This window comes from Colletes gigas, unplaced genomic scaffold, assembly GCF_013123115.1.
Source record: "Colletes gigas isolate AHSC1104 unplaced genomic scaffold, ASM1312311v1 Colletes_gigas_Sc00022, whole genome shotgun sequence".
NCBI classification, from domain to species: domain Eukaryota; kingdom Metazoa; phylum Arthropoda; class Insecta; order Hymenoptera; family Colletidae; genus Colletes; species Colletes gigas.
The window spans coordinates 3,687,914-3,705,649 of record NW_025106651.1 but is presented as its reverse complement, the minus strand read 5'-3'; the positions used below and the strand labels follow the sequence as shown (position 1 = coordinate 3,705,649).

Genomic DNA, 17,736 nt, shown 5'->3' with positions numbered 1-17,736 from the left:
GGTACCTTCGAAGCGTCGGAGCGTCGATTTAAGTACGAGAAAATGGCACTAACTGCCTTCAATTTCAGGGTCTCCTTGGACCCAAGAAGGAGCTCTGGGATATTCTTCAGCTCGTTGAAAAATATTGTTCCGAAGCGCAGGACATTACGTCCAGCATTCGTGACCTACCTACCGTTAGGTATAATATTCTATTTTTGCCTTTAACCATTGTCAAATAATTATAGTAGCTTTAAACATGCAGGGTGTTCGGTCAATTCTGGGAAAAATTCTAATGGTAGACTCTCGAGGTCAAAATAAGACGAAAATCAAGAATATCAATTTCTTGATTGAGGCTTCGTTAAAAAGTTATTAAAAAATTAAATTAAAAAATTGCAAATCATTCTGGAAAAATTATTTTCGGTTATGGAGATCAATTACAATCATTTTTGGTGAATAGATACATCCCAAAAATCCTACGCATTTTCGAGAAAAAAATTTGAGTAGATGGACAAAGTCGACAAAATTAAAAAATTTAAAATCGTTCTAAAAAAATTATTTTTAGTAGAAGGGATCAATTACAATCATTTTTGGTGAATAGTCACATCCCCGAAATTCTACGCACTTTCGAGAAAAAAATTTGAGTAGATGGACAAAGTCGACAAAATTAAAAAATTTAAAATCGTTCTAAAAAAATTATTTTTAGTAGAAGGGATTAATTACAATCATTTTTGGTGAATAGGCATACTCGCGAGTTCCTATGCACTTTCGAGAAAAAAATTCTTTTCCGAAAATATAATGTGAGGTTAGAAATGTTGCCCTCAAAATGCGTATATTTAAAACACAATAACTTCTGAACGAATTGGAGGATTTTAAAGTTTCAAAATACAAATGACACGTATTTTAATCAAGAATATGTAGAAATTCGAAAAATATTCGAAAAGTTGATCCTTGGCCGCGTAAAGAGAGAAAAACCTCATAAAAATAGTCCAATCTTCGAACAGCCATAATTTCTACAATAATGAATATATTTCAATGAAACTTTGGGAGGAAGTAGAGTTTATGGATACGTACAAACAAGTATTAGATAACGTTTCTGTAGAGCGTCAAACAAAATTACTGAAAATCAAAATCGAATTTTCAAGAAAAATTGACAGGTGGTAGGTGCCTAACTTTTTCGGCGAAATTGAAAAGTTTCAAATCATTTTGGAAAAATTATTTTCGGTTGTGGGAGTCAATTACAATTATTTTTGGTGAATAGACACACCCCCGAAATCCTACGCATTTTCGAGACAAAATTTCGAGTAGTTGGACAAACTTGTCGACAAAATTAAAAAATTTCATATCGCTCTGGAAAAATTATTTTTGGTTGCGGGGGTCAATTACAATCGCTTTTGGTAAATGAAAATAATACACATACCATCGAATTTTTACTTACTTTCAACTATTCAATCAAAAAATTAGTATTCTTGATTTGTGTGTTATTTTGGACTTTAGAATCTTCCATTAAAATTTTTCCGAGGGGTAGCCGAACACCCTGTATAGTCTAATGCATAAGTGTACTTCTTTAAAATTAAGAGTATCACCTATTAGCACCAAGTATTATAGAGTGAGTCCCAAAACGAGTAAGAAGGGATTATTGAAATTTGGTTCTTAAATTGTTCATTGGCCGATTCTACTTCAGATTCGATCAGGAGAACACACGATTGACCGCGTTGGCATTTTCCAGGACCGCCATGGGTAGAGCACGAGCATGGTTGCGTATGGCACTGATGCAAAAAAAGCTTGCGGATTACTTGAAAGTTCTGATCGATCACAAGGAAGACATACTGTCCGAGTATTTCGAGCCCGACGCTCTAATGATGAGCGAGGAAGCAATTGTTATAATGGGTTTGTTGGTGGGTCTGAACGTGATCGACTGCAACTTTTGCGTGAAGGTCAGTACCTCGATCACGTGACGATCATCGATAAGGAGAAACTGATTGCGACTATTGTGATAGGAAGAAGACCTCGATTGCCAACAGGGCGTAATCGACTTTTCGCTGTACTTGCGTAACAGCAATCATATACCTGGTGAATCCCCGGACGACGAGGTGGAGAACGACAACATGACCACTGTTCTCGATCAGAAGAACTACATCGAGGAATTGAATCGACATCTAAAGTAATAATACTCTGTTTATTCGGAACGTCGACGATCCGACGATCCAGCCTCTCTATTTACCATCGATTTCAGCGCGACCGTGACAAATCTTCAAGCCAAAGTGGAATCCTTGACAACGACGAACGCGCTCATGAAGGAGGATCTATCGATCGCTAAGAATAACATACTGTCGCTGCACGAGGAGAACAGACAGTTAAAGAAAGAACTGGGAATCGAGATCAAAGACACGAACGAGGTACGAATTTCGTTTCAGATTTTCGTTGCCTCTTGCAATGGCCGCGGAGGCTCGTTGAACGGGGATTGTTTTTTGGTTTCAGAACGGGAAACCGCCTATTAAAATCACTGAAACAACAGCGGAGATCGAGGAGTTGAGGAGTAGAGTGGAGAGCGAAAAGAAAATGCGTCAGGACGTAGAGAAGGAGTTAGAGCTACAGGTGGAGGATCGTTTACAATAGAATGGTTAATATCGAAGTCGACGGTTTGAACAAATTGGTTTTCTTCGAACAGATCAGTATGAAATCCGAGATGGAAGTGGCTATGAAACTGCTGGAGAAAGATATCCACGAGAAACAAGACACGATCATATCGTTGCGGCGGCAGCTCGATGAGATCAAATTAATTAATTTGGAAATGTACAAAAAACTACAGGTGACGACCAAGCACTCCTTTTTCTTGCGTCAATCGTACCGCGGTGTGCTTCGTAATACCAGAACGACCAAAAAATTATCGAAATGCAGTTTTCTTCGAAAACGATTAACGAAAATTCGGAATCATGCTCGACGATTACGAGGCATATCCTCGTTGCGATTACGATACCTTATTGCACAATGTTAATTCGTATCTTGTTATCGCTGCATGCCAAAGAAATGATTTCACGGTAATTCTTTTCTTCTTTGTTTTAATTTGATCGACCTTTACAGATTTTTTTAGCGAACCTTTATTCCGCTTAGAATGTTCTGTACCTTAGAGATATCATCTGCCACTAGGGGTTCCGTTAGGTTTAGAAAATTCTTTGTTTCTGGACGTGTTTCCATTATAGGAGTGTGAGCACGAATTAACGCAGAAAGGCGAAATGGTGAGCCGGCTTCACGCGAAGACAAATCAAATCGGCAAGATACTGCATAACCTGGAGAAGTACAACCATTTGATGAAGGACGGGGACAATATGCGTAGCCCAACTACGCCGAGTAGTGTCTCTAAATCAATTCTTAATAAAACTAGCCCGACTTCGCCGCGTGGTTGCCCGTCAGCAGACAATGTTCACAACACTGACCATCAGCAGCTTTTTTCTAATAATAAACAGCAGCCTATCAGTAATCAACAAAAATTTGCTAATAAACAGCCACCCACTAATAGTTTCCAACGACCGAGTAACGGTCAACGACAACCTAATAATCAACCTAACAATCAATCCAGTAATCAACAAGATCCTCCCAATGATAACGGACGAAAGAAGGCTGACAGTCAGCAACAACAAGGCCCTAACGACAAGAAACTAACAGACTCTGATCCTGCTTCTGATCAAAGTAAATGCAACGGCGAGATTCCTGTGGAAGCTTCAGCAACGCAGGAACAGTCGGATTTATAAAATGGTTTCTCCTTTCGAGAATGTGTTTTATATTATACACCCTGGAACTTCGTTCAATGTCTTGACTAATTGAAAGCGTGCGAAATGCTACAGTTTCTTTTATACCCAATGAGCTTCTGAAACGTCCAATCACGTTTCGAAGCATATCTATGCAAATACCGGTAATCGTGTACTTGCACTTAGCGTGACAATTACGTTACTTTATTCTTATTACTAATATTTCGTTATGGTTTCGTAGAACCGATAGAGTCGACAGATAGATTACAGAATAAATCTTGAAGCGTCGTTGGACTTTTCAGAAATATTTTCACCTGACACTAAACAATTATATCAAATTATTACTTAGAACTCGCACGAAACAGAATTTCATATATTTGAAATGCATAGAAAATTACTGAAAATTAATTGAACTATCGGGCAGTTAATTATCTAATAATTCATGCATCGGTAAGCTTTGAATAAAGTGTCTATCAAGGTGTGATTTGATCGAGACACTCTATATAATTAGCTGTGCTCTGTTACTGCATAATTGCGCTGTTAATGAAATTGCTATTATATACACAGAACTATTGATGACAATAATGTCGGTAGAGGTTTTTATTGTACTATGCTGTTCGTAAACTTAAATTGCTATGTGTTTTATTCTTCCATTAAGTTTCGATTACGTTCGTAATTCTGTATAGAGTGTCTTTGGTACTTGATTCGAGTACGTGGGATTAATGCTGTACTTAAAAGGAAATATTAGTTGTCCTGTCATACTTGCAACGATCATTCTCTACCGCAGGATTTATTGTTGAATATCGCCATGTTACGAGAGTGAATAGATTCGTTTATACGTATTGCAGTTTCCCTTTACACATCCACGAGACAAAGGCAAGAGTAGAATGATGCAGGTAGACGGGTGATCAATATTTTTTCGGAAACTTTATCAACTGAGTTTCGATGAAAATCAGGACCCAAGCGATCGGGAACTCACGTTGCATGCCTTTTCGATTAATTTTATTATGATACAATTTATCGTGTCGTTCTAATCTTTTTGGAAGGCTATTTTACACTTAACACTATTATACTATCGCAGGCTGATGTGCAATTGTAAACTGTATATGTAAATCATATTTATAAACATTGTGCGATTTCAGGGCTATTCTTAGTCGGGAAAACACAACAATCTTTTCTGCTTTTTACTGAAAAAAGATTTATTTCAGGAGTGTGAAGGCTCACTTAAGCATAAGACAGAACTGATCACTAAATTGGAGGCTAAGACGCTATCGATGACTGAGGCCATCCAAAAATTGGATGAAAAGTATGTTTATTTGTCTTTCATTAGTGTTAGTTACTTCATAAGCACGACTGATCCATCAGTCTTAGGTTACATTCAAAGCGTTCGCTAACCTTATTATGCATCACATCTTTCGCTTATCTACATTTCATCTCGCTCTTCGAACATACCTATGGGTTTCATGACTTCGTTCCACGATTGTAACATTTCGTTATCGCATAAAAACCTTCATGTCCTACCTTTAGAATCATCGTGTGGGCGACGAAGAATTTTCGTTGCCCAAAGAGCTTTCATTTCATTAAAATTGTCGCAGAGGAAAAGGGGCATTCCTTCTTGCTTCCATAAATAATTAAAAATTTAAAAATTTCGTTATGTGATACTAATATTTAAATTTTATATTTTACATCAAACGAAATTACACTGTTTGAAGGATGGTTTCTCCAACGATTGCATCACGTTTCTTTACAATCTAGCAGCAGAGTAGCTTTTGGATCATCGAAGGTCTTGCAAAATCGTTGCTTCGCCAATGCTCTTAAGCTCACAAAGTCTTCTACTTTGCATTTTATCGTTTCTTTTTTTCTCGTGCCTCGAGGAAACAGCGTAGCTACACAAACGGACGAAACCTGTTGGCACCAAAAATATTTCGCGTTAAACGTTTACGTACAAATATAATCGTTACGATAAGGAATTTTCTATAGCCGTCTATCGAGCATTTTTCCGCAGTGGTATCGAGGGAAACGATGCACGCCTGACGGTTGTAGCTAAAGGTTATTTATTTTTTACTTAGGCATCGCGAAACGCGATCGGATTTAGCGTAGATTTAGCCCGAGACACGCAATAGAGAGAAAAAAAAAATAACAGATTGACTTGTCGTTAACGGGGATGTTGGCAAACCTTCACTCAAAGGCTATTCGAATAATATATTACGTCTATGTATAAAATATTAATGTTATAGAGATATTCACGTTTCGCGCAATAATTGGTAGATTTATACCTCGTCAAATAATGAACCGCTAGGATCAAATATATAACGATGCTAGCGGACCTAAGACACAAAGATGTCAAGGCTGTCGAATTGATTGGGCTCTTGAGTGAAATGTAAATTTTTTTCTTTTACTTGTTTTTCTATTTTTTTTTTTCATCGATTGTACGTCAATTACATGTGATTCGTGATTTCCTGTCGATCAGTATTTCAGAAACTGACTTGCGATCATTTCTATCATTCACGTCGTTCTTCAGATTTTGTGTCAGTCGGTTCAACCGTATTTCGTTTTTTCCCCCTGTTTGATTTTGTAGCCAGATAATTGTTTTGTGATCATTCTTCATCGTTACGTGTACCGCTTGTGCGTTTCGAAACGGTACGGTCGTTCATGTTCACCAAGAGACTTAACAGAGCAAACGTGCCATACTGTCTTTACGAATATAATTATGTGTAAGCATCGAGCAATGGTCGTTATAATGCACCGATACACTACATGTGCTTGTATCAACACAGCGAAAATAAATTTATGACAGAAAATAGTTTGCATTTGATTACCCTCAGATCATCATCGTTTGGGCCAAGGGTGGAGAAACTTTTAGCATTAGACGTATCTGTATTGTGTATTGTGTATTGTGTGGCGAATGAAAAATCAGCCTCAATTATTTTACACCTGCCCACATTCCCTTTTGTTACGTTTTTGAGATATTGGGGTAATACGTATATTAAACCAGTGTTTCTCAAACTTTTTAAAATTAAACTCAATTTATATTTTTTAAATAGTAAATCGAAATTAAGATATTTAAATCTACTGGCTAGTTTTAAAAAGTCTGACCCTACATTAAAGTAGTATTCGATTAGAGAACTTCTATTTCATATTTTTTAAATAGTAGAATGAACTTAAAATATTTAAATCTACTGGTTAGTTTTACAAAGTCTGCCTCTACGTTAAAATAGTATTCCATTACAGAACTTTTATTGAATTTCATTTCATTTCATATTTTTTAAATAGTAGAACGAATTTAAAATATTTAAATCTACTGGTTAGTTTTACAAAGTCTGCTTCTACGTTAAAATAGTATTCGATTAAAGAACTTTTATTGAATTTCATTTCATTTCATATTTTTTAAATAGTAGAATGAACTTAAAATATTTAAAATCTACTGGCTAGTTTTACGAATTCTGCCCCTACGTTAAAATAGTATTCGATTAGAGAACTTTTATTAAATTTCAGTTTCAATGCGGTATCGCAAGATAACTCGGCGAGACTTGTTGGTTGGAAGATAACGTGCGCTTTGCAGCACGAGAGAAATTTAATCCAGTTATTATTATTCTTTCAAATAGAACAGTACTTTCTGAACCTAATTTTTCATTAATGAAATTGGTTTATATCTGAGTGCAAAATGAAATTATCCATGTTGCAATTAAAGGAAGTTAGTCAAATTATTATTAGTTCCGTTCTGAATACGACTATAAATCAAACTTAAGCGAAAACATCGATTTTCTTGTGCTCTAGTTTGGCTGATTTTGCTTTCTCCATATGATACAAAATATTTATTTAAATTCGTGTTTTGTTTAAAAATATGCTTAAATGTTTCATCATCACATTTTTGTAATCACTTGATGACCATCATGTTAATTGATCATTTTTTTATGTTTCATTTTGAAACCTGTGACAAATTAATCATCTTTCAAGTATCTTATTCTATATTTTTTATACGCGAAATAAAGTGAACAATTAAAATAGAAAAACACATATGATTCCATTTGAAAAAATATATATATATAGAAGGGTAATAATATAAAATTTATAAACAATGAACATATTAAATTAATAAAATGCCGTAGGTTCTCCATTCTTGGTATAGACGTAAGACGAATGTATGTTCTTCATTTGTTAAACCCATTTTCGAATTAAGAAAAATGTATGATCTAAATCTTTTCGTTTGTTTATGACTCACACTTCTAAATTTAATCGTACGATTACTAAAATTTAATTTCTACGGAATGTTTAATATACATAACTTTAAATATAAGTGGATATTCAAGTCCTTATATCTATTTTCGTTTTGCTTTTACTTCTGACGAAATATCGAGTCTCTGATAACGAACAAGGTAAGTTAAGTTTTCGCAGTAATAACGATCGGATGATGAATTCAAAGAAAAATAAACGAGCGAAGGGATCTAAGATCTTGCCGAATTTGCTCAAGGATTAGAGCATAGAGCCATTAAAAAAACATTCCGGTCGTTTCTTCGGCCGGATAATGATATTCAGCCATGAATAATCATGGACAGACTTTCGACGGGATTTCGAACTAAGTTGCAGATCTTTGCTTTCGTAACTTCCTTCGACTATAAAGCTTAATATTTCTGCAAGCTCGAGCAGAAAAACTGCAGTGAAACGAATTTTGCTTAAACGAGTGATCGTGTCGGTTATTATAATAATTTACCGACCGTTTGAATATAATCTGGACAGGACAGTGTCGCAAAATTGTACGAAAGTTTCATTGTAGTTGCATTCGAATGCTGTAAGAAATTGGGTCATTAAAATTAAATCGTCAAATGATCGCAAGACAGTGCCTGAAATACATTATTTTCACATGGAATTGGAATAGACTGGAGTCTTATGATTACATTTATAACCATGAATATATCTAGAAACGCTACTAAAAATAAATGTAACCAAAACTTGGTGTCCCAATATGTTATATGAATACAGTATACTACAATATCTTAATAAAAACTGAAATACATCAATGGTGGATTATTTCTCAATAACAAATTTAAAATAATAATAGCAGTTTTACATTCGTGTATAAAAGAGTATCCATTACCTTCCAATCGATAGGTACTTTTTCCATTCATCTTCATTTTCGACATTCATTAATTGTAATTCAATCGCTTCATCGCTTAATTATTCTCGCAAATCAGCATCGATTCAGTAAATCTAATTCAGTCTCATCTGTCAATCGAAGATCATACGTGAGGTAAAGGTGTCGATAGTTGATCATGTACCAGTAGTTGACACATTGTTTTCAGTTATATCTTGCGTTTTTATTTGGAAAGTACTGGTGTTTATAATTTTATTCGCTTCCCCGTTCTTCCTCTAACAGCGTATGGGTTTAAATACTGAGTCAGAAAAGGGTTAAGCGCAGCTCGACAAGTTAAATAAGGGCCCTAGACACTGTTCGATCCTTTTCAACCTTCCATGGTCTTGCTTCTTCTAAATAATATTAAGCGTCACATGCTATCTTATTAAACTTGTTGAGCTGCGCTAGAATTTTCGATGTTGGCTGGTGTCAGCTACTGAAACTATCCTAAGACTAATCCTAAGAATTGAAAAAGATATACAGTGAATCCTCAGAAAGAAGTATTATATTGCAGGGACCAAAGAAGATGAGCTCTGGCAGGAATCTGCTAGTAGTATTAGGACAATTTAATCAGCCTTCGAAAACTTATTCGATATGGTACACATTATTCTTAACTCTGATCTTTCTTTCTCCCTGCAATAATTTATAACCGTTCTTAAATAGAAAGCACTCTGAACGAATTAACCGAACAAGTCGAGGATTTGCTGTATATATAGGTTCCCACGGCAATGTTCTCTTAAATGGTCAACTATCGGCGCACTTACCCGGAACCATTTTCGTTCTTTCGCCATTTATCGAGCACGTGACAGTGTTGTAACATCATCCACTAAAAAAGAGACACGTTCACGAAACGCTCGGGTTCCTCCAACTGTTTTTCACGAAACGTGAGAGAACGACCTTTGTTTGATGGTTAAGTGCCAGCGGTTTGACTTAATCAGGTGCAAGGAAATGGACGGCGTGAAATCCGGGGCGGAAGAGAGGGTGAGGATTTTGGGGGCTGAAGCAGCAGCGAGGGAGGCGAGGACGATCGGGGTTGAGAGAGAATTGCGAGTCGAACGTGAATGGAGGACCTCCTTGCAGGAAGCATCGATTTCCAACGTAGAGAAGATCTCTCAATTACACCAGGAGATTGATCAGTTGCGGCGGGTGTCCGAGGTACGTTAATCCGTTAAATGTACGTACAAGGTGTTTCCATAGCACACGGGAATCTCGATACTTGTGTGGGAAAACCGTTTCTTGCGTCGTGTTGTTAAGAGTACTTCCCCGGTGATTTTCATCAATTTTTCAAAAGAAAATTCTTGCAAAATGTGGTAACAAAAAGTTATTGGGTTTTATTACAGTTTTGACTTTTCAAAGATAAATTTTTCAATTAGTTTTATGGAAAAGTATTCTTAAGTGGTCGTTTAGCAACAAGTGCTTTTTTTAAGATGGAAGACTTGTAGTAAGAGAGAAAGGATCGTGAGAAAAGTAAAGCACGTGTTTTAGACAAAGATTATTAGTAGTATTATTAGTATAAATTTTTGCACATTTTTCAATGATGTATTTCTTCCTAGTACAGTGCAACTCCATTTATTGGAACGAAATTTTACTCAATGCTCTATTAACTGAACTGTTCCACGATTGAATCCACTTATCTGTATGTGAACTCCGGTTATTTGAACGAAAAATCAATAGGTAGCGATGAGAATTAGTGAACTATTATATGGACTATTCAGTTATATGAATTGTTTGTCTATCGATGATTTCAGTTGAATGGAGTTCTATATTCATTGTACTATTCATCGTTGTAAATTCATTGTACTAAGGAAAAATACATAATCGAGACTTCAGAAGACTTTTCTAGAATTTTTTATTCTATCAAATGCACGATCGAGTAGTTTCGAGCTGTAGTTAGGCAAAAGTATCATTCTCCCTTTAAATACAGGACACTTCTAAAATACTATTCATACCATTTTATTCGACTAATGGCTACCGTTCCTCAGAATGATAGATATTCATATTTTAGTCACGTAAAGTAAAAGTTTGTTCGTAATAACTGAGCCGATCAGTGAAATAGCAGGAGTGAATCAATTACAGGGGCTTCCTATTGAATTCAATTTTGTACACTTTCCTGTAAAAAGACTCAACTCTCTATTGCATGAATTTTATTTTCTCGTTCAAACAGGAAACCGTACCATGGTAATTTGTACGTTCAGAAATTAACACGGAAATTAAATAATAAGAGGTTGGATCTACGAAGCTGTTAGACATCTCCATTGTACTAAATTGGTGTATTTAAAATTTCAAATATTTTCAATAAGAAAGACGAAACAATTCACTCTTGCGTCTTTCCATCTTGAAAATGATCAAGCTTTGGCTAGTTATTTTCGAATTACTTAACCTCTTCAAGGATACTGACACACATGTATACGTTTGGTATTTAAATTATTTTAAACAATATATCATAATAGTTACTACTACACGAAATTTCTATAAGAACACTATGATTTTCTACAAAATATTCCTTCATTTTATAAATGTCTGGTACTGGTAAGAGAAAATCTTTCATCAACCACCGCATCGTTGCTACAATAAATGTAAATAAACTCGTGTGATCGCGTATTATATAAAAATGGGAAACAATATTAAAGAGCTAGACAGTGGAATAAAATACGAATGCAATAAAAGTTAAAAAACAACATTACAGAAACTAATTACTAGTATGAAAAACAGAATATTTGATATAATTAAGAAGAAGGGCGGTAGTACCAGTTACTAATTTTTCAATTTAATTCTCTGAGACAAATTTAAAAGACTATTCTTATACATATTTCCCCATATTTCCGTGTCTTAAACTGTAATATCTTGTTTACGATAAAAATAAACTATTTCCTCCAGATGTATACAGGGTGTTCAGTCACCCCTGGGACAAATTTTAATGGGAGATTCTACATGCCACAATAAGACGAAAATCAAGAATACTAATTTGTTGATGGAGGTTTCGTTAAAAAGTTATTGACGTTTAAAGTTCCGCCCGTACTGAATTTTTTTCTAAAAAGTGGATAGAACCTGTCGATATTTCTTAAAAATTCGTTTTTGATTTGTAATAAATTTGTTTGGCGTTGCACAGAAAAGTTGTTTAATACTTTTTTGTAGGTACCCAAGGGCTCTACTGCAGAAAAAAGTTTCATTGAAATATGTTCACTATTGTAGGAGTTATGGCCGTTTGAATATTGGGCCATTTTTATAGGGTTTTTTTCACTTTACGGGGTTAAGGAACAACTTTTCGGGTATTTTTTGAATTTCTACATATTCTGCATCAGGATGTACGTTGTTTGCCGTTTAAAACATTAAAATCGTTCAGTCTGTTCAGGAGTTATGACATTTTAATGATTCGCATGAAATTTCAAGGAAGCATTTCTGGCCTCACATTAGATTTTCGGTAAAGAATTTTTTTTCTCGAAAATGCGTAGGATTTCGGGATATGTCTATTCACAAAAAATGCTTGTAATTGACCCCCTTAACTAAATATAATTTTTTTAGAATGAATTGAAATTTTTTAATTTCGTCTAAAAATTTCAGCACCTACATGAATTTTTTTTATCGAAAGTGGGTAGGATTTCGGGGGTATGTGTATTCACCAAAAATGATTGTAATTGAGTCCCGCAACCAAAAATAATTTTTTCAGAATGATTTAAAATTTTTTAATTTAATTTTTTAATAACTTTTTAAGGACGTCTCAATCAAGAAATTAATATGCTTGATTTTCGTCTTATTTTGGCCTCTAGAATCTCCCATTAAAATTTTTCCCAGGAATGGCCGAGCAGCCTGTATATTGCTTTTCTAGTTTCTATTACACCTTATTTATTTCCTAGCATTCCTTAAATTCTTACTAAAAATCATAGTGTTCTTATAGAAATTTTGTTATTGCCTTTATCAGTATATTATTATTTTTGTTTGCCAAGCGTTGAACACGAGAGTTTATTTATATTTATTGTACCCCAGTAACGATGCGGTGGATGGCGAAAATTTTTCTCATACCAGATATTTATAAAATAAAGGAATATTTTGTAGAAAATCGTAGTGTTCTTATAGAAATTTCATGTAGTAGTAACTATTATGATGTATTGTTTAAAATAATTAAAATTCCAAATGTATACATGTGTGTCAGTATCCTTGAAGAGATTAAGTAATTCAAAAATAACTAACCAAAGCTTGATTATTTTCAAGATGCAAAGACGCAAGAAAAATTTGTAATTTTAAATACACCAATTTAGTACAGTAGAGATGTGTAACAGCTTCGTAGCTCGAACCACTTATTACTCAATTCCCTTGCTAATCTCTAAACGTACAAATTACCATGGTACGGTTTCCTGTTTGAACGTGAAAATAAAATTCATGAGATAGAGAGTTGAGTCTTGAGTTACGAATGAATGTTTTTAGTTATATTTTCCAATGACATGAGAAAATTGATGAATGCCGTGGGTGAGTATAAATTTGCATGTTTGTTTATTAGGAGCAAAATAATTTGGTCTTGAAAAGGGTAAAGGTATTAATGATAAACGAAGAATTAGCGAGTCGAGTTCCAAGTTCTCGCTAACTAGGATTCAGTGTGATGCGCGAGCGATTACGTATCTTCATCAGTGTCGCGACGAATCGATTTTCCGGCACGGATAATTAGGAGACAGCCTTTTCAGACACTCTCTTTCGCTCAAAACTCCGTCAATCTTCCAAAAGCCCCGCCGCTTGGAAAATCGAATCCTCGTCACTAATTGCCGGTGCATCTCGATTCGCAATCGCATTGTCTCCGCCTTAAGAGTCCCCGATAACAACTAGTATCGAAGTACAAACGGAAGAACGTACTTCCAGGCAAGTTTCCAGACGTTGTACATGTAATTCCCAGCCTGGCCCCGGTGTTCCAGAAATACATGGCGCTGCAGGAGGAGCACTACGCGCTGAAGGATATCTGTACAGAGCAGGAACGAACTCTGGAGGAACTTGGGGGACAATTGAGCACGGCCAAATTGGCGGCCGTCGAATTACGGGAGGCCGCTGACAACGCTCAACAGCAGCACCAGAAGCAAGAGGGTGCGACGACCTGGGCGAACGATCGCCTGGTCACCCATTGCAAGGGCTGCAACCGTGAGTTCAACATCACTCGTCGTAAGGTAATCAAACTTTTTAATTGCCCCCACGCCTTCCATCTCGGCTCTGGTCGCCTCTTTCGACCCAACCTTGTCCAGAGACTCTCGGATGAAAGTCCGCCGCGGCCCGCTTAATCGTTCAATTATCCTTGCCACCCTGGAAATTACTGGTTCTACGGTCCAGATTTTCCCTGTCCGGGCGTCCGGGTCGGCCAGAGGGTAACCTCGTACGCGTTCAACGATGCTGACGGCGGCGTCGAGAGGTTTTATCGCGGCGTTGGTACACGCCTCCTTCGACCTCGTCTACCTAACCCCGGCAGATCGAAATCGCGTGCGCCGGTGAGAACTTTGATGCACGACAGTTCTGTTATTACAGATAACGGGGTGTATCGTTGTTAGGGCTGGCCAATTACAACAGGGTTTGCTTCTCGTTTGTACGCGTTTCCTCCTTCGCGTATCTCCAGGAATAATTGAAAAGATCCCCGGTTCGATTACACGTTACCACGCAAACCCCAAGTACCAACGGTTGACAACTTTCGTAAAGGAACGACGATAATAACAGCAACCTTACGCAAAACCCTCAACTCAAAACCATGAACGGTTCGAGCAGCTACTGTGCGTACGCGAGAAGTTGGCTAGTGGATTGGCCCATCCCCACTTTCGTCATTTCGACCAATAGCGACGATACTAAACTGGAGCGGGGAACCGATTAGACCCGCGTTCCTTTCGCTAGCCAACTTCTCGCGAACGCACAGTATTACTATGTCGAGTTTTCTTTCGGAAAACGTGCAATACCAAAACCCATTTTCCTGGTGCAACGTATCGACCATTTCGTGCACCAAACGCATATAAAATTTTAAATAGAACCTGTTCCAGTTGCGTGACGCGTCATAATATGTACGTTAAAAATGTACGGAAGCGCGTAGGCGAAGCAATCGACGAGCAATTAGCGTTTTTCGACTTTTCACGTCGAAGTGGTCACGCAACGAAAGCGTCGGGAATCAAAATGATGTCTTTATAACAACGAGCTATCGAGAGGAGCGTGCGTCGGTTCGATCGCGAGCAGGAAAAAGTTGCGAAAGTTTCCGGCTTTTTTTCTCCCGTGGCTGAATCACGCGGAGGCACGATATAAGCACTTAAAGTATTCAGCCAGATCAGATCGTTTCGAGGCGCAGTTGCGTGCATCGATAAGGAAGGTCTGCGGAGAGTGTATTCGTGCATTCGTCATACGGATATATTCCGCGGGAAAATTTATGTGCCCATGGATCTTATCAAAATTTCGTGGACGTGCACGATAGACACGATTTACTGGAGCTTCTTGACGCCCGGCTCGCTAATGGCACCGCCGAGCCTTTACCTTCATAAACGTGAAAAAACGACGGGAGTTGATTCGTTTCGAGCAATTTGTTGCCACTGTTCAACCCCGGTGCAAGGAAAGTTGTTTCAAGCAGGGATGGGATCGATTCGATTACCATTTGAAAACGTTCAATCAGGGACCATGGTAATCGTTTGAAGGCTTTCGGAGGCCAATGGAGCGGAAGAAAAATGTTGGTTTGCGACAGGATAACGAGTATGTTGCGTTCGATGGCTTATCTGGAACTCGTTATGGGATACACGTATTTATTTATTATTCAAAATTATCGGGAAGTCTTCGGGGAAAAGTGGAATGACAATTCTAACAGATTCTGAGTTAAGGGGGTCTTAGACTATAAAACGCGTTTTTTCATGTTCTTTTTGGTATTTTTTTATAAAAAAACTATGCAAGATCTTGCATCGGCGTTTCACATATACAGGGTGATTGTAATTTAATTACATTATTCCTTAAATGAAGATTAACGTCGTAATCATGTAATAATACATCGTCGGAGAAACGTCTAACATAATTTTTCAGTGGTACCCTTTGGTATCGTCTTAATTATAATTTCTTTACCCGTTGGTTTCGCATTACGTACATCTTGCTCACAACGTCCACTCCAGGAGTCTAATAGCAATACAGACGTTGTTTTAGTATTGGGGAAAAAGACCTCTTCCAACCAGATTTTAAAATGTGTGCTGTAATATTTTTCTATAGTCGGTACTAAAAGGGTAGAACAAAATTGATAATTATAAAAGTGGCACTATTTTCAAATTGAAATATGGTTTTTTTTCTTGTTTTTAACTTTAGCAGGCTAAAAAAAAAAAATAGAAAGAATAATGATTTTGACTTCATTCTAGTATGGGCTTCAGCGACACATGTATTAAAGGTACACGTCAAATTTGTATGAAATCGATTGAGTAGATTTTGAGATATCATGGTAGCCAATTTAGAAAAGATAGTTTTGAAAAAAACGCATCTAAACACAAGGATCAGACCGCCCAAACAGGCATAGCTCGACCAAACAATACGTATACCTTCATTAATTTTAGGAGTTTAGTGATATGCTTTCGCACATGTATTTCTAAAACTATATTCTTTAAGAAAATGCACAAAAAAAGAATTGAATTTTTTGGCAGTTTACAGGAGAAGACCCCCTTAATGAAGTTTCTTTTAATTGGATTAATGTAATTGCTGTAATTTTAAAATATAATAAAAAATGTGAGCGAGTAATAAAATGGAACGTCCATGGTGAAACGTTTGAACACCTGCTGGGATGGAGTAATATCCTATCATAAAATACGAAATATCTCGTAAAGTATTGCGATTGGAATGGTCGTACCTCAACACTTCTGTATGCAGAGTGATGAGAAGAATTGATTTATGTAACAAAAATGCATGGTTCAGTTTAAAAAGCAAGTGCAAGTGGATATCGCACCTGCACCGTTTCATGAAGTATGGAAATTATGTCCTCGAAAGATGGCCCTGCCTGGAGGATTTAACATTCTCTTGTATGAATTTTTTCTATGCTTGCTTGTTCCAGTCTCTAGAATCATATTGTAGACTAATTTATATTAACATTAATCCTACCGACACTTCATGTATACCTATTCCTAATAAGACTGATCAAATGAATAATCATTTTCAATTAAATAAATAATTAATAATCCAGTTTTATAGCACACCATTAATAGGAATTGTTGAAACTTCTTTGGGTAGATATCGTAAAAGTAAATTGCAAAATAAACATAAAAGACAGCTTAAATAATAATAATTGATATATTTTTCGGATAGAGGATGAAATGCTCTTTAAAACGAGTGCTCATTCAAGTCAATAGTGTAATTAGTTCCGGAGATATAATGATTTTTGTTTCAAGTCGATCGCGTGGTTAATTCACGAGATACAAGTGTTCGAAGCGTTAGTTTACTTTTCATTGTTTCCGTCGCGAAATCAATGAACTTTCACTACGGCCTTGGCAAGGTTGTTGACCGCACGTGCTCGTAGTAAATAGTAAACATTACGTCACTCGGTCACGATTGTCACGACTCACATGCGCGAGAGAGAGGTGCGACGCGTAAGACGGAGAAAGAGATAGTGAAATTTAAAAAATGATTCTTTCATATAAATTACAATATCTCCAAAACGGAAAGTTGGATCGCCATAAAACACAAATTATTTTAAAGGGGAGGCTTTGCCACTTTTAATAGTGGATCAGTCATGGAGAAAACACTAGTAGTTTTGGAACTGCACGCGTTTTAAGTTTTAGTACTTTTAAGGGGGAAAACTACTGTGGCGGTTGAAAATAAAGGCAATTTTCAAGAATTTTTTGGGCGTATCTATGAAACTTTGTCAGATCAATTTTTAATGTTTTCGAAAGTACATTTCTTGAACTATTTCTTGTA

At 36.5% G+C, this 17,736-nt stretch overlaps 1 protein-coding gene across 2 annotated transcripts in view; it reads left to right on the top strand.

Moving 5' to 3' along the window:
• LOC122401125 (protein RUFY3-like) overlaps positions 1-17,736 on the top strand; it is a 38,241-nt gene that overhangs the window by 4,515 nt on the left and 15,990 nt on the right. For both annotated transcript variants that reach the window (XM_043403074.1, XM_043403075.1), the window contains exons 3-11: positions 69-178; positions 1,706-1,913; positions 1,977-2,140; positions 2,213-2,375; positions 2,458-2,574; positions 2,648-2,788; positions 4,934-5,031; positions 9,795-10,011; positions 13,758-14,003. In XM_043403074.1, coding sequence (XP_043259009.1) covers positions 69-178; positions 1,706-1,913; positions 1,977-2,140; positions 2,213-2,375; positions 2,458-2,574; positions 2,648-2,788; positions 4,934-5,031; positions 9,795-10,011; positions 13,758-14,003 — 1,464 coding nt within the window. The remainder of the gene's footprint in view (positions 1-68; positions 179-1,705; positions 1,914-1,976; positions 2,141-2,212; positions 2,376-2,457; positions 2,575-2,647; positions 2,789-4,933; positions 5,032-9,794; positions 10,012-13,757; positions 14,004-17,736) is intronic.